An 18,297-nucleotide genomic window follows, 5' to 3' on the forward strand; every position below is an offset into this window, starting at 1 on the left:
GAAATAAATGAAATAAATGAAATAAAAATAAAATGAAATAAATGAAATACAACAAAATCAAAATAAAATAAAAAATCCAAAAATAAATAAATATTCAGACGATCATTTATCATCTAATTACAACATTTCCAAACCTTTCCGCATTTATTTAAACTTCTGAATTGGAGCCAGTCCTTTTAGTTTCAGATACTCGGTACAGGAAGTAGACACGTTTCCCCGGCCAGTCCTTCCATTGGTCACGCTGCATCGCGCTCCGAGTGAGTGACGAGCAGATTCGACCAATCGCAGTGAACCGTGACAAGAAACAGGGAGCTTTAGTTTCCTATTAAAGTCAATAAAATCCAGTGAAGACAAATGTGAGGCTGTGAGAACATCGTGACGGACGCTTCCGGCTTCCGTCCCGCACGAGCTCCAGAGCCTCAGACACATCTGCCCCGTAACAGACCCACGATCGGAGCCCCGCCAGCTGGCTCCGCTTCGACCGCCTCGCCCCCGGGACCGGCTCTCCCACAGGCCAAATATGGAAGAGATGCTCCGTCTACCCCGGTGGGACGGCCCGCGAAAAACACATAAAAAGCACGAGAGCTGGAGGAGCGTTACCCTTATGTGGGCCGAGGTTGCCAGGTCTGAAGTCGAAAAGTGATCAGGTCAATGTGCGATTCTTCTAAATATTCCAACAGATAATTCATGAGACAGACTCTGAACATGCTGTGCCTGTCGACCGGCAATAAACGTGCCGTAGATAATTGACTACCGTATTTTTTCATAGTTTTGGCCGGGGTGCGACTTATACTTATATTTATACTTATATTATACTCCGAAGCGACTTATATGTGATATTATTTGTTATTTTCACACTTGCAACCGCATTTCATTCTCCAGTGCAATTTATATATGTTTTTTTCTTCTCTATTATGCATTTTTGGGCTGGTGCGACTTATACTCAGGTGCGACTTAATAGTCCGGGAAATACGGTAATACCACATATTCTTTATGCAAAATCTATAGGCATTTGGTGTGGACAAAGGAGATGTTAATCTTTCGGGATGTAGCAATATCTAATCTCACAATATCATCACAATGTCCAGCTCACTGTGCCAGATTTAGCAGAATCATTTGGAGAACGCGCTTTAAAATACCTCGACAAGCCTTTGTTGCCAAAGCTACTGTCATATTTCAATGTACTGTATTTTCCGGACTATAAGTCGCACCTTTTTTCATAGTTTGGCGACTTATACTCCAGAGCGACTTATATGTGATAATATTCGTTATTTTCACACTGACAACCACAAGAGGGTGCTCTAGACTCTAAGCGACGCAGAAGAAGAATCTGCACTTGCTCTACCTCTGGAGTTTGTGGAGTTGTTTAGAAGTGACACAGAGGAAGAAGAATTCAATGGATTTAGTGATTTGGGGTAAAACTGATGCTTTGGTAAACTTGTTAGCATGTTCTTTATGCTATAGTTATCTGAATAACTGTAAGTGCGACTTATATATGTTTTTTTCCTTTCTCTATTCTGCATTTTTGGGCATTTACCGGCATTTAACCAACAAAAATGTGATGTTCAGAAGGTTATATCATCACATGAACTCATTATCTGCAGCGTGTAAAAGAAGTTTGCTAACAATGCTAATGCTAATGCTAATAATCATAATAATAGCTGTTTCTCCGCGATGGAATGTTTAAAAAAATAATAAAAAGTATGTTGAAAGTAGTGCTCGTTTTGTGCACCGACTGCCGCGGCATTAATTGCAGAGTAAAATAATCTAATAATGTTACACAAGTGATTTTAAACGCATTTCTGCTCCGTGAACGTCAATGTCGACTTAATGAGCAGAAGTAAAGTGCTTCAGAGGAGTTAGTGAGGCCGAGCGTGATGACAGCGTGTCTCCATTACACTTACAGACCGATAAATGAAGTTAAGTGTGTCGAGATGTGAGTGGTTTATGGCTGCGATGTTTAACTTTTCACTGCTAGAAACGGCAACGAAAAAACACATTGATATCAATTTTCAAGCATCTCAAACGGCTCAAACAGGAAACGGCTCGTGTCTAAACTTACAATCAGTAAAGTTATTTGATTATATTGAACAGAGAGAGACCCAGGAATAAATCTAGACTAACTCATATTTAGATATTCTAGGATTCCTCTCCTTGAACGACACCTTAACGTGGTGGAGGGGTTTGAGTGCCCGAATGATCCCGGGAGCTATGTTGTCGGGGGCTTCATGCCCCTGGTAGGGTCTCCCAAGGCAAACAGGTCCTAGGTGACGGGTCAGACAAAGACCGGTTCAGAAGCCTCTTATGACGACGACACGAACAAGGCCGTTTACGTCGCCCGGATCGGCGTCACCGGGGCCCCATCCTGGAGCCAGGCCTGGGATGGGTGCTCCATGGCGAGCGCCTGGTGGCCGGGTCTTACCCCACGGGGCCCGGCCGGGCACAGCCCGAAAGAGCGACGTGGGGCCGCCCTCCCGTGGGCCCACCACCCGCAGGAGGATCCATAAGGGGCCGGTGCAGAGAGATCTGGGCGGCAGTCGACGGCAGAGGCCTTGTGCGGGAGGTTGAGCGATACCGACTAGATATAGTCGGCCTCACCTCCACGCACAGTTTGGGCTCTGGAACCCATCTCCTCGAGAGGGGCTGGACGCTCCACTTCTCTGGTGTTGCCCGCGGGGAGAGGCGGCGGGCTGGTGTGGGCTTGCTGATAGCCCCTCAGCTCAGCCGCCACGTGTTGGAGTTTACCCCGGTGAACGAGAGGGTCGCGTCCCTCCGCCTTCGGGTGGGGGACAGGTCTCTCACTGTTGTGGCGGCCTACGGGCCGAACAGCAGTGCAGAGTACCCGGCCTTCTTGGAGTCCTTGGGAGGGGTACTGGACAGTGCACCGACCGGGGACTCCGTTGTTCTACTGGGGGACTTCAACGCCCACGTGGGCAATGACAGTGACACCTGGAGAGGGGTGATCGGGAAGAACGGCTTCCCCGATCTGAACCCGAGCGGTGTTCAGTTATTGGACTTCTGTGCTAGCCACGGATTGTCCATAACGAACACCATGTTCAAGCACAAGGGTGTCCATCAGTGCACATGGCACCAGGACACCCTAGGCCGGAGGTCAATGATCGACTTTGTTGTCGTGTCATCAGACCTCCGGCCGCGTGTCTTGGACACTCGGGTGAAGAGAGGGGCAGAGTTGTCAACCGATCACCACCTGGTGGTGAGTTGGATCCGCTGGCGGAGGAGGAAGCCGGACAGACTTGGCAGACCCAAGCGCATTGTGAGGGTCTGTTGGGAACGTCTAGTGGAGCCCTCTGTCAGTAGGGTATTCAACTCGCACCTCCGGGAGAGCTTCTCCCATGTCCCGGGGGAGGTTGGGGACATTGAGTCCGAGTGGACCATGTTCTCCGCCTCCATTGTTGATGCGGCTGCTCGGAGTTGTGGTCGCAAGGTCTCCGGTGCCTGTCGTGGCGGCAACCCCCGAACCCGGTGGTGGACACCGGAAGTAAGGGATGCCGTCAGACTGAAGAAGGAGGCCTATCAGGCCACTCTGGCTTGTAGGTCTCCGGAGGTCATCGACGGGTATCGGCAGGCCAAGCGAGCCACGGCTCGTGCTGTCGCAGAGGCAAAAACCCGGGCCTGGGAGGAGTTCGGGGAGGCCATGGAGGAGGACTATCGGTCGGCACCAAAGAAATTCTGGCAAACCGTCCGGCACCTCAGGAGGGGGAAGCAGTGTTTCACCAACACCGTTTACGGTGCGGGTGGAGGCCTGCTGACCTCAACTGGGGATGTCGTCGGACGGTGGAAGGAATACTTTGAGGATCTCCTTAATCCCTCAGTCACGTCTTCCGAAGAGGAAGTGGAGACCGGGGACTCGGTGGCTGGCTCATCCATCACCCAAGCTGAAGTCACTGAGGTTGTTCGCAAACTCCTCGGTGGCAGGGCTCCGGGGGTGGATGAGATCCGCCCTGAGTACCTAAAGTATCTGGATGTTGTAGGACTGTCTTGGTTGACACGTCTCTGCAACATCGCGTGGCGGTCGGGGACCGTGCCTCTGGACTGGCAGACCGGGGTGGTGGTCCCTCTGTTCAAGAAGGGGGACCGGAGGGTGTGTTCCAACTACAGAGGGATCACACTCCTCAGCCTCCCGGGTAAGGTCTATTCCAAGGTACTGGAGAGGAGAATCCGACCGATAGTCGAACCTCGGATTCAGGAGGAGCAGAGTGGTTTTCGTCCCGGTCGTGGAACACTGGACCAGCTCTATACCCTCCATCGGGTGCTCGAGGGCTCATGGGAGTTTGCCCAACCAGTCCACATGTGCTTTGTGGATCTGGAGAAGGCTTTCGACCGTGTCCCTCGGGGTGTCCTTTGGGGGGTGCTCCAAGGAGTACGGGGTCCGGGGCCCTTTGCTCAGGGCTGTCCGGTCCCTGTATGACCGGAGCAGGAGCTGTGTTCGCATTGCCGGCAGTAAGTCAGACCTGTTCCCAGTGCATGTTGGACTCCGCCAGGGCTGCCCTTTGTCACCGGTTCTGTTCATAATTTTTATGGACAGAATTTCTAGGCGCAGTCAGGGGTCGGAGGGTGTCCGGTTTGGGGACCACAGGATCTCATCTCTGCTGTTTGCAGACGATGTTGTCCTGATGGCTCCATCAAACCCGGACCTGCAACATGCACTGGGACGGTTTGCAGCCGAGTGTGAAGCGGCTGGGATGAGAATCAGCACCTCCAAATCCGAGGCCATGGTTCTCGACCGGTGGTCGGTGGCTTGCCCTCTCCAGGTGGGTGGGGTGTCCTTGCCCCAAGTGGAGGAGTTCAAGTATCTCGGGGTCTTGTTCACGAGTGAGGGAAGGATGGAGCGTGAGATCGACAGGCGGATCGGTGCAGCGGCTGCAGTGATGCAGTCGCTGCATCGGACCGTTGTGGTAAAGAGGGAGCTGAGCCGAAAGGCAAAGCTCTCTATTTACCGGTCGGTCTACGTTCCTACCCTCACCTATGGTCATGAGCTTTGGGTAGTGACCGAAAGAACAAGATCGCGGATACAAGCGGTCGAAATGAGTTTCCTCCGCCGGGTGGCTGGGCGCTCCCTTAGAGATAAGGTGAGGAGCACGGGGGGAGCTCGGAGTAGAGCCGCTGCTCCTCCACGTCGAGAGGAGCCAGCTGAGGTGGCTCGGGCATCTGTTTCGGATGCCTCCTGGGCGCCTCCCTCGGGAGGTGTTTCAGGCATGTCCCACCGGGAAGAGGCCCCGGGGAAGACCCAGGACACGCTGGAGAGACTATGTCTCTCGGCTGGCCTGGGAACGCCTCGGGATCCCCCCGGAGGAGTTAGAGGAAGTGTCTGGGGAGTACGAAGTCTGGGAGTCCCTGCTCAGACTGCTGCCCCCGCGACCCGGCCCCGGACAAAGCGGCAGAAGATGGATGGATGGATGGAGGATTGAACTGGGAATAAAACCAGATTTAAAGTGAGATAAAGCAGAATAAGATGGTGGTAATGCCCACTTCAATGCCACAAGGATAATTAAGATAAGATAAGCCTTTATTTGTCCTACAATGGGGAAATTCCAGAGTTGCAACACAAAGTAAGTACATATGTGAATAATAAAGTGAATAACTTAAAAAAAACACTCTTAATAGAACAGCTCTTATTAAAAAAAAGTTTAAAAAAAAAAATAGTAACACACTTATTTAATTAAAACGCCTTTTTTAGACACTACGGAACCTTTGGCACTGTGGTCGCGCTCCCTCCGGTTAACTATGACGGACCAACTTCCTGTTGCCTCCAGAAATAATCTGGGAAAAGACACAAGTGCACGTGTGTTTCGTTCCTCTTATCTTTCGTCTGTATTACAGGTCAGTAAGTGGTCGAAATCGCCATATATTGTAGCTTTATGCTTTGTATCACTGCTGTAGCAGTTAGAACATGATACTGTGAGTATTTATGTGACTTTGGCTCAGTTTAAGACCAAATCACGTTGCGCCGAGATCTCGCGAGATTTCGGGCGGTACCCGCGAGAGTTCGTCGTCAGCTCCGTTGATAGTGTTGTTTACACACTAGCCTTTACTTTTGATTTATGAATGCTGTATATTATACCAGTTAATTTGGTCATCCTCCTAACATGACTTTAGTAGAGTTTAAAGGACCCAATATGTGTTGTTTATGTAGAATAGAAAATGTAATAAGAAATGTTAAGTGTGATTGATTATATTGTAAGCACCTTAATGCACATTTAAAGCTGCATTGTCCACATTAGCAAGCTTGAAGCACTTTTAGTTTATTCCTGATTTTTGCACTAAGGCAAAATGTATATAATTTAATGTAACAGTTTTGAAAAAGGTGAAAGATGCACATTGAGGAGCATTGACTTTATTTTGATTTTTGTTTAAAGAACATTGAAATGCACTGAATGTAAATTATATTTGTTTATTGAAATAAGAAATAATCTGGGAAAAGACACAAGTGCACGTGTGTTTCGTTCCTCTTATCTTTTGTCTGTATTACAGATCTGTCGGTGTAATCCCTCATTCGTCCAGGCGTGTTCCATAGTAGAAAAAGCTTCAGTTGTAGTCATCTGAACTCAGTTTGAAAAAATAGACGTTTCGACTCTCATCCAAGAGTCATTGTCAATAAAAGAATTTAGATGGAGAACTCCGATATTAATACTGTTCTGTGGTAAGACCCGCCCATTGGGAGGAGCCTTCCTGAAGTAGAAAGAGTTGTTTGTTTCAACAGAAACTCCCCCCTTGTATCTACCGAGCTAGCCTATTCAGAATCTTAATGGGCTATTAGAAACCTCTTTGTCTTTGTGAGACCCTGGCTCAACCACCCTGAGTACCTGATTAGCATCTAAATGTCCTATCCTGGTCTTCTACCTTTCCAGGGGTTCAGTATTCCATTATAGATATCAGGAAGACTGAATCTTAGCCCTCCATTTCTGTTTAAAGAAGGTCTTTCTTTTTTAACAAAAATAGCTTCCTTGACTCCTCTTTCAAACCATCTTTTCTCCCTGCTTAAAACCTTCACCTCACCGTCTTCAAACGAGTGATTAGAGGCTTCAAGATGGAGATGCACGGCACTCTGTGATCAGGGTGTGATCAGAACCTTACAACACAGAGCTCAAGGTGTGCCCACCAGCTCAGAGGGCAAGAAGAAAGAGGATAAACATGTCCGAAGTGCCCTCTCAGCCTGTGGTTACCCCGCTTGGGCCCTCAACAGAGTGAAGAGAACCAAGAAGCAGGACAAAAGGGAAACTGAACAGAGAAGGAAGGGTGTTTCTATCCCTTATGTGTCTGGCCTGTCGGAAAAACTGCAGAGAATTTTTAGACAACACGAAGTCCCTGTTTATTTTAAACCAGGAAACACTTTAAGACAAAAACTGGTTCATCCTAAGGACAAGTTGCCGACTCAAAAACAGAGCAATGTAGTTTATTCGATCCAATGCAGTGAAGAAAGCTGTGAAGAACGTTACATAGTGAGACTAAACAGCCTCTACACAAGAGGCTTTATCAGCACAGAAGAAATACAAGTTCAGGACCACAGAGCGCCGTGCATCTCCATCTTGAAGCCTCTAATCACTCGTTTGAAGACGGTGAGGTGAAGGTTTTAAGCAGGGAGAAAAGATGGTTTGAAAGAGGAGTCAAGGAAGCTATTTTTGTTAAAAAAGAAAGACCTTCTTTAAACAGAAATGGAGGGCTCAGATTCTATCTTCCTGATATCTATAATGGAATACTGAACCCCTGGAAAGGTAGAGGACCAGGACCAGGACATTTAGATGCTAATCAGGTACTCAGGGTGGTTGAGCCAGGGTCTCACAAAGACAAAGAGGATTCTAATAGGCCATTAAAATTCTGAATAGGCTAGCTCGGTAGATACAAGGGGGGAGTTTCTGTTGAAACAAACAACTCTTTCTACTTCAGGAAGGCTCCTCCCAATGGGCGGGTCTTACCACAGAACAGTATTAATATCGGAGTTCTCGATCTAAATTCTTTTATTGACAATGATTCTTGGATGAGAGTCGAAACGTCTATTTTTTTCAAACTGAGTCCAGATGACTACAACTGAAGCTTTTTCTAGTATGTATTACAGATCAATTATTCTTTTTGTTAACGTGGTCGCCGCACCCGGGACCCGTAACAAACTGTGGGGGCTCGTCCGGGATCTCTCCTCTTCAAATGTCGAGGGCAGATCCAGAGATATAAGAACCACGACACAACAGTGACCAGACCGCTACTCCAGCCAAGCCAGCCGGTGGGTGTCCAGGAGGAAGATCGAGGTAAAAGGGATCTTTGCTTCAACGTGGAACCGCACTGCTGTGAGGGAAGAGCAGCATAAACAAGTCACTACAGAGCTACTACACCAACAAAAATACACAACGACACAATGTCATCACCAAGGAAGGAATTGATCTGGAGTATCAGGGGGCGCTTGTTCACACTCTCCAGCCCAGAGCTCTTCGAGTTGGCCAAGAGCATAGAACAAGAAAATGAGGACACAGTACAGTTTGATCAGGATGATAAGTACAGCTACATGGACTATATCACCTCCTATCTACAATCAACTGCACTGCTGCAACTAGAAGATGAGGGCATGAGTCAGCTGTTAATGCTGGATGATCTTATAAACCAAATTATCCAGACAAGTGGCCTTGTTGCTCAGCCTGCTGACAGAAGTGAAGCACTAAACAATATGCCCAGCCCACATCCGTCTAACATGGTGCCATAACCAGCAACACCTGATCGTCAACCAGTTATCCAACCAGATGTAAATGCAAACACTCAAACACAGTCAATAGAGGGGTTGAGGAAAGCTTATGAGACACTGGGTGAGAGATTGAGACTATGTAAAACTGTTACCCACCCAGTAACACCCAGCCAGTCCAGTAACTCACAACTACATCTAAGATCACAAGTCAGTCCAGAGAGGCCCGTCACCCTCAAAGACCTCTCCTACTTGCCTCGCAGAGAATTCAAAGTGTTTGGAGGACAGATTGGAGACAACAGCGCTGAAATAAGTTACAACAGCCTCACAAAACAGATCAATGAAGGAGTCAAAGAGGGATTCGCAGAAGCTGAAATTGTCAGAGGTGTCCTAAGAATTGTCAAACCCGGCACCTTCAGGGATATGCTCATGCTCAAAGATGATCTGTCTCTCCAGGAACTTCAGGGTTTCCTAAGATCTCATCTTGGAGAAAAAGCAACAACTGAGATGTTCCAGGAGCTGATGTGTGCTAGGCAAGCTGAACAAGAATCCCCTCAGCAGTTTTTGTATCGGATGATTGGACTCAAACAAAAGCTGATCTTTCAGTCAAAACAGGCCAACACAGACATTTCCTATAACCCAAGAACTGTCCAGGAAGTGTTCCTTCACACAATATATCAAGGCCTGGGAGTCAAATATACAGACCTGCGACAGAGACTAAGACCTCTCACCTCAAACAACAATGTCACTGATGAAGAGCTTCTTAGTGAGGTCACAAAGATAATTAGCGATGAAAATGAACACCAGCGAAGATTAAGCCAAGTAGCCCACCAGAAGGCACACGCTCGAAGTGCTGTGGTCGAAACTAATGACAAGGTAGCTAAAGAGCAACAAACTTCAAACAATGAGTCAACTTGCTGCCCAAGTACAGACTTTAACTAACATGGTGGCCAGTCTAATGAAACAGAAAGAAGCACAACCCTACTACTCTCCCCCGCAACCACCACCAACCCGACTTTTCCAACCTCCCGCAAACCACCCTACACCTCCTCCAAAGAAAATCTTTCTCTGTCCAAAGTGCACTGAACAGAACATGCAGGATTGCAGTCATTGCTTTGTGTGTAGTGAGTCAGGACACAGGGCCGTGGGATGCCTAAAGCGGACCAAGGTTCAGGGAAAGTGGAATCGGTCTCTGTCCAGGGATAGCCAGAGGCCGGCACACAGCCACAGTCCCACTCAGTAAAGTCCACTCCTGCAGAACCCTCAGCGCAGCACGCTAGACATCACAGTAAGCTGACAAGAGAACAGTTAAAGAGAGACAAAAGAAAACAAAGCGTCTCCTATTGCCGAAGTTCTACATTGACAGGCCGCAGGGTACCCCTAGTCGGTAAGAAGAGTTTACTCAAATGTCTGATGGGTGGTTATCCTGTGACCGTATTATTTGACTCAGGCTCACAAGTGAGTATGGTTGACAGACAGTGGGTCAAAAGATACATCCCAAATTACCAAGTGAGGTCACTCCAAGAGCTGCTAAATGACGAGCTAGAGGTGTACGCAGTTAATGGCCAAGCAGTACCTTACAACGGGTGGGTTGAGCTCACAGTGACTCTAGCTGGTCACGAAGACCCCAACCTCACTGTACAAGCCCCATTCCTAGTCAGTAAGCTGTCACTCCCTCAACCTCTAGTGGGAGCTAATGTTCTTGGAACCGTCCTCCAACTTCAAGAGTCAGATGAAGAAGCCAGTGCTTTAATGTACAGTCTCCTACGCAGAGCATCTGAAATGGATGAAGAACAGGTAGTGGCTATGGTTAACTTCATTCAGGAGCCACAAAGACCAGTGTGATCCAGCCACAGTGAGAATCGGCAAAAACAATGTGAGGGTTTCCAGCTGGTAAAGCAGTTCAAATATGGTGCAGGGTGCCACAGAACTTTGACATTTCTGATCCACTTGTGCTGTATGAACCTGAAGAGAACATTGCTTTAAGACATCTGAGTGTGGGAGAAGGAGTCCTGGAGATTAACAACTCTCAAAGACCTTTTGTCAAGATCCCCATTTCAAACCACTCAAAACACGAGATAATCCTGCCAAAGAGAACAGCCCTTGGTACTATCCAGCAGATCGCTAAGATTATTGAGACAGACTTGCCAGAGCAAACTCAGTCCGCACAGACCACAGTCGCATCACTCGAGTTTGATAAAGCAAACACCCTTCGTGATTCATCAGCTGAGTCCTGGTTGCCCCAAGTAGACCTTAGTCATCTAAGTCCAGACCAGCAAAAGTCAGTTGAAAAGTTGTTGAAGGAAGAATGTGCAGTGTTCTCCCGTGACAGTTCAGACATAGGCTGTATTCCTTCTCTGCAAATGGAGATCCGACTTAAAGATGATACACCAGTCCAGAGGGCCTATGCCTCCATCCCAAAGCCTCTTTACAGGGAAGTAAAGGAGTATATACAAGAATTGATTGTAAAGGGTTGGATTGTAAAATCAAAGTCGCCCTATGCAGCCCCTGTCATTTGTGTGAGGAAGAAAGATGGATCTTTACGCTCGTGCATTGACTATCGCCTTCTAAACAACAAAACTGTACCAGACAGACACCCGCTTCCCCGGATCCAGGATCTAACAGACTCCCTCGGCGGTTACAGCTGGTTTTCGATCTTGGACCAGGGTAAAGCCTACCACCAAGGTTTCATCGCAGAAGGCTCAAGGTACCTGACAGCATTTACCACTCCGTGGGGCCTCTATGAATGGGTGAGGATGCCCTTCGGGCTGTCAAATGCGCCAGCAGCTTTTCAAAGGAGCATGGAAGAGATGCTTGACACGCTCCGTGACGAGTGTTGCATTCCTTACCTTGACGACGTGCTTTGCTTCTCCAAGTCATTTGATGAACATGTCCAAGTGCTGCAAAAAGTCCTCCAAGCCTTACAACGTCATGGAGTAAAGCTGAAGCCCGAGAAGTGCGAGTTGTTCCGCAAAGAGGTTCGGTATGTCGGCCGTTTGGTGTCTGCAGATGGAGTGAAGGTGGACCCCAAAGACATTGAGGCTGTGCAAGCGCTCAAGCACAAGAGACCGCAGACCGTCGGAGAAGTCAGACAACTTTTGGGATTCCTAAGCTACTATCGGACGTATGTGCAGGACTTCTCGCGCATAGCCAAACCGCTGTACGACTTGCTCCAAGTCAAGGCTGACACACCACCATCTAAACCAACCAGAGGCAGAGCAAAATATGCCCAACAATCTTCTCGATCTCCGGTGCAGTGGAACAAGGAACATCAAGAGATTCTCGAGCGCTTGATTGACATGCTCACTCAACCACCAGTGTTAGCGTACCCTGACTTCAACTGCCCCTTCATACTACACACAGATGCATCTCAAAAGGGCCTTGGAGCTGTCCTATACCAAAACCAGGACAACAAGTTGAAAGTTATCGGGTATGGATCACGCACGTTAACACCTGCCGAACAAAACTACCACTTGCACAGCGGAAAACTGGAGTTCCTAGCTCTCAAGTGGGCAGTTTGCGACAAGTTTAAGGACTACCTCTATTACGCCCCACATTTCACCATTTTTACGGACAACAATCCGTTGACGTATGTCCTTAGCACAGCTAAGCTCAATGCAGTCGGACATCGTTGGGTGGGACAACTGGCAGATTTCCACTTCGACGTAAAATACCGTCCAGGAAAAATCAACATCGACGCAGATGTGTTGTCCCGTCGCCCACTGGACATTAACAACTTCATGGAAGAGTGCTCAGAGAAACTGTCAGAGGAAGCTGTAGGCGCAGTATGGGAAGGGAGCAGAAGAGCCAAGCCAGATGATGTAGCATGGGTTGCAGCTCTCAACCTCGCCACACCAAGCCAGATCCTCAAAGAACCTCTGCAGTCAATCAGTCATGACGGACTTGTAAAAGAACAAAGAGCAGATTCAGCCATTGGGAAAGTTATTGAGATTAAAGAGAAAAACATGTCACCAACAGAAGACGACAAAGTTGACACAAATACCAAAAGACTGTTAAGAGAGTGGAGTCGGCTACACGTCGAGAATGACCTTCTCTACAGGAGGACCACTGAACGTAAGCAACTGGTTCTGCCTGCTGTTTATAGACAGATCGCTCTCACACACCTCCACAACAACATGGGCCATGTCGGTGTTGAGAAAGTCCTGAACCTGGCCCGTGAGCGATTCTATTGGCCTTTCATGAAGAGAGAGATCGAAGAGTATGTCACAAGGAAGTGTCTATATCTATGTCTACACACGAGAGAGCACCAATGGGCAGTATAACATCCAGCTCGCCACTTGATCTTGTTTGCATCGACTTCCTGCACCTCGAGACTTGCAACGGTGGATTCAAAACTACATTCTTGTAGTAGTGGACCATTTAACCAGGTTCGCACAAGCATATTCCACCAAAAATAAGGCAGCAAAGACAGCAGCGGACCGTCTTTTCAATGACTTTATTCCAAAGTTTGGGTACCCTTCCAAGCTTCATCACGACCAGGGTCGCGAATTTGAGAACGAACTGTTCAGGTCACTCAGAGAACTTGCAGGTGTAGGTTACTCAATAACTTCTCCCTATCACCCTCAAGGCAATCCGGCTGAAAGACTGAATCGCACCCTGTTGCAAATGCTACGTACATTGGGAGAAAAAGAGAAACAAAACTGGAAAGAACACCTTCCCCATGTCATCCATGCTTACAACTGCACCAAGCATGAGGCCACTGTTTTTTCCCCGTACTACCTGTTGTATAGCAGACATCCTCGCCTCCCAGTGGACCTTCTCTTTGGTCTCATGACAGGAAACGATGCTGAAACACCACAAGGATATGCTGAGAAATGGAGACAGAAAATGACAGAAGCATATCACATAGCAAATGCTAACAGCCAACAATCAAGCTCCAAAGGTAAAGCAAACTATGACAAAAGGTGCAAAGGAGTAACACTACAAACCAGAGACAGAGTACTTGTGCGGAACCTAAATGAAAGAGGTGGTCCTGGCAAACTCAGACCCTACTGGGAACAAACAATCTATATCGTGAGAGAGCAAGTGGTCGACAATCCAGTCTACAAAGTTAGTCCAGAGACAGGAGGCCGTCCCATCCGTACTCTGCACAGGAACCTGCTGTCACAAGTAAACGACTTGCCTGTTGACATTGTTCAAAGTCAAGCTACCAAGCCAAACAAGAGAAACAAAAAGTCGACAGAAAGACCTAAGACACCAGAACAGTCTCACAGCCCAGAGGCAAGCGACTCAGAAGAAGATGAGCCTCTCTATTGGTTTCGTGTGCCCAGATGTCTTCATCAGGACCAACGTCCAGTGAATCAAGTTTGCAGTGAGTCCCAAAGCGGACCTCGCCCACATCAAACCCGATCAGCAGAGATTTTACAGGCAACCTGAACCAGGAAGAGATACTGTTACAGAAGGTGGACAAGACTCCGACCTACCACAGCTTCACAATGAAGTGGACGTGTCTGTGCCCATTCCTGGCCCGGCAGCACATCCCAATCCCGAGCCGGCACACAGCCCTGAGCCAGAGCCTGTCATCCAGCAAGAGTCACCACCCCGTCTGAGACAATCCACCAGACAGAGGCGACCCCAAACGTTCTTCACCTATCCCTCCTTGGGCCTGCCAGCCTACCAGACTCGCCCCACGGTGAACACGATCAACGTCCAGCCTTCACCGTATCCTTTTCTGTATTACCCTCCCCTTTACCCCCAACCTCTTCCTCCCTCCCCCCTTACCCCTAACCCTTACTTACCTGTTTCATATGCTATTCCTTGCTATTAAACTGAACAGATATCTCAAGAGAGAGACTACTTGAGAAGATTAGGAACTCTGAAAGAAAGACATTCCAGAGACTGGTTGAAAAGAGACTTTATTACTTTATGGGTTTTGGTTTAAGTCAAGTGTCAGGAGCCACTTTTTGTTGTTGTTGGGGAGCGTGTGGTACACCCAAATATGTGTGAACACATTGTATATTGTTTTTGAGACAATTGTTTATTGACACTTTATTTTGTGCAAATACATTTGAATAATTAGGAATATTGATATTTTACATTTGGGATATGTGGGATGTGGGACAATAAAGGAATATCTTATCTTAGTCCTGTGTTTGCATTGGTGAGAAAGAGGAGAATGAGACAAGCGGAACCTTTGGCACTGTGGTCGCGCTCCCTCCGGTTAACTATGACGGACCAACTTCCTGTTGCCTCCAGAAATAATCTGGGAAAAGACACAAGTGCACGTGTGTTTCGTTCCTCTTATCTTTCGTCTGTATTACAGGTCAGTAAGTGGTCGAAATCGCCATATATTGTAGCTTTATGCTTTGTATCACTGCTGTAGCAGTTAGAACATGATACTGTGAGTATTTATGTGACTTTGGCTCAGTTTAAGACCAAATCACGTTGCGCCGAGATCTCGCGAGATTTCGGGCGGTACCCGCGAGAGTTCGTCGTCAGCTCCGTTGATAGTGTTGTTTACACACTAGCCTTTACTTTTGATTTATGAATGCTGTATATTATACCAGTTAATTTGGTCATCCTCCTAACATGACTTTAGTAGAGTTTAAAGGACCCAATATGTGTTGTTTATGTAGAATAGAAAATGTAATAAGAAATGTTAAGTGTGATTGATTATATTGTAAGCACCTTAATGCACATTTAAAGCTGCATTGTCCACATTAGCAAGCTTGAAGCACTTTTAGTTTATTCCTGATTTTTGCACTAAGGCAAAATGTATATAATTTAATGTAACAGTTTTGAAAAAGGTGAAAGATGCACATTGAGGAGCATTGACTTTATTTTGATTTTTGTTTAAAGAACATTGAAATGCACTGAATGTAAATTATATTGTTTATTGAAATAAGAAATAATCTGGGAAAAGACACAAGTGCACGTGTGTTTCGTTCCTCTTATCTTTTGTCTGTATTACAGATCAATTATTCTTTTTGTTAACGTGGTCGCCGCACGTGGGACCCGTAACATTTTTGTCATCATTTTGACTCTACAATGGGGTGTTGTGTATTGAAACAGGCCAAGCAGAGGGTCACAGAGCTGTGGTCAACACTGTGCAGCAGAAAGGACACTTATTGTGCTGCCTGGTGGTAGAGTGGTTAAAGCAGCAGCACATATGCCACCGGCCTCAGCCTTCGATTCCTCCATTTCACGCCACACTGTCCAGTCTAATGAAGCCTACGGGCAAAAACACCACATTTGGCCCCCGTGGTTTGAATACCCAGGGTCTTTAATCACCCTGCACCCGGCCCGCAGTACCCGGCCCGCAGTACCCGGCCCGCCGCACCTGTCCCGCTGCACCCGTCCCGCTGCACCCGTCCCGCCACACCTGCCCGCCGCACCCGCCCCGCAGTTCGAGAAGCCTCACCAGGTGCACCAGGATCCTCTCGGCCGTCGGGTGGATGGCCAGCGCTTCCTCGTACAGACTCTTGGCCTCCTCGGTCTGCCCGCGGAGCTCCGCCAGGCGGCCCCTCTGCAGCAGCGCCCAGTGGGAGTTCGGGAACAAGGTGCTGGCCTCGGTGACACAGAAGTGCGCCTCCTTCAGGCGACCGTCCGCCATGAACAACTCACCTACGGCAAAACGAGATCGTCAGTAACAAGAAAAGCACGTGTTCCGCCTCATCATCGACACGAGACACACATTTTATACGATTGAGCCCCACATGTATGACCCGGAGTCTAAAAGTACGGTACTTGGCTGTGGGCGGAGACAGGGGGTAGGGGAAAACGGATTTTCTGAGCACTCAAACCTCAAATTAAATACAACTCTCGAGTAAGATAATGATGAAGGAAAACCTAAGATGCATCAGAGAGGTTGATCGTGATCTAATATAGCTGCGTGGAACTACTTTTTGCTGATTTTTGTTGTTCTTTTAGTCCCATTTTAGTTCCCTCAACACACATCCATCTCTGGACTTAACAAGCGCAGGCCTCAGAACACTGTAAAGCTCTCTTCCAAAAGCTTTGTGCTCCCAGTAAGAAGTCTGAGCAGCAGGTAGAGGTTATCCTCCAGGACCACATCACACCCCACGTTCCCACAGTTCACCTGCTTCCTGTTTGGACATCAGCTGCTTCCTTTCTGGACATGAGCTGCAACGACCAGGCAGCGAGTCACAGAGGAGGAAGAACTGACAAACTAAGCAGCGCAGGAAAGAAGCGCACGTTCAAAAACATTCTGAATACTTGAATGAAAGGTTCTCAGCGCAGATGACGAGCGGCTGCACTCTGGTAACCATGGCACCGGAGATGGACACAGGAGTGAGGAGCAGAGCATGGGACGTCCCGACGCTCGTGACTAAATAAGGCCATCTCGTGCACAGCAGCTGGCCTGTGCCTCGGCTCCTCCCATCGCTGCTGCTGCTGCTGCTTAAACTCTGCTCAAACGTTCACACGGAGACACGCCCGCCAGCGCCAAACCAACCAATCAGAGCGCAGATATCGCAGGGCCAGGGCAGCGTGGTGAGGGCAGCTGTCAATCAAGTGCTTTCGGTTTCTCGTGTCACATTCTTGAATGTTGTGAAGGGGAATTTGGGGCTTTTTTCCACCACCAAACATGTTTTTTTATAGATTTGAAAGTGAAGTTATGATTTTAATACGGTTTAAAGTCAAAGAGGAATACGACTTGTAATCTTATGCACAAAATAAATACAATTAATAAAATAAAATAAAATAAATAGTTACTAAAGCTAGAATGAAAACTAGCTACTCATTTGAAAAAGTATCAATACTGAAAATAACTGCATAAACAGGTCAAAATTTCCTGGATAATTTGAGAATGAAGCTTTATAAAACCACATGGCGTGATTTCACATTAGCAATAAAACTTTATAACTATAATTGCTGATAATAAACCCCATTATAGTGCCCATGTAACCACAGTTTTGGAGTCATCTCATTCGCGTAGAACATTTGATTTTCAGACATGTTGGGAACTGCGTTATTTACACATTAAAGCTGTGGTAGTTTTTATCTTTAACATAGTGGACCCAAACAATAAAACATGCCCGTCTGCGGTTTCTCAGGGATTACATATGCGATTTGGAGATTTGAATCACGACAACATCAATCCATTTAATAAAAGAAAAAAAAAAGATCAGTTTTTCCTGTTTAAACGTAGCAGCTGATGAATTGCACCAACATTGACGAAGAATATAATCTTTTTTACCAACTGAGCCACTTCCAGCCTCATCGAAAACCACATAAAATCCCCCTTTTCCCCTAAATACTCACAAAAAGTGCGGCGTGTACTTTGCAGAGAGACTAAACAAATACATCTGTTGACTGAGCCCATGTGTTTGTTTGTTTGTTAGTTAGTTTACCTGTGTGGAGTCACAGATGGGAAGCTCTACCTCAGAGGGGAACGGAGACACTTCCCAGCCCCGGGGCGAGTTTCACAATCTGCATTTCGAGGAAGGAGCAACTGCTGAATATATCCTGGCAATTCTTAAACGGTTTTGAGCATTCGTCTGAGGAATAAGCTACAGGAGATCTTAATGAGCGAGCGGGTCCGTGAGGGATCCTCTGCGGTTTGCGGGAAATGGATTCATAACGGGAATGTGCATAAATATATATCGGAGACGGGCATAAAAGACGATAGA

General features: G+C 47.3%; 1 protein-coding gene across 1 annotated transcript in view; it reads right to left on the reverse strand.

Annotated features, from left to right (window-relative positions):
• The window catches only part of ttc7a (tetratricopeptide repeat domain 7A), a 119,431-nt gene that overhangs the window by 9,448 nt on the left and 91,686 nt on the right, over positions 1-18,297 (reverse strand). Inside the window, exon 20 of the mRNA XM_072437599.1 lies at positions 16,068-16,270. Within this exon, the coding sequence (XP_072293700.1) occupies positions 16,068-16,270 (203 nt within the window). The remainder of the gene's footprint in view (positions 1-16,067; positions 16,271-18,297) is intronic.

This window comes from Eucyclogobius newberryi, unplaced genomic scaffold (genome assembly GCF_026437365.1).
Source record: "Eucyclogobius newberryi isolate DKJ021-1_F unplaced genomic scaffold, fEucNew1.0.hap1 SCAF_8, whole genome shotgun sequence".
Taxonomy (NCBI): domain Eukaryota; kingdom Metazoa; phylum Chordata; class Actinopteri; order Gobiiformes; family Gobiidae; genus Eucyclogobius; species Eucyclogobius newberryi.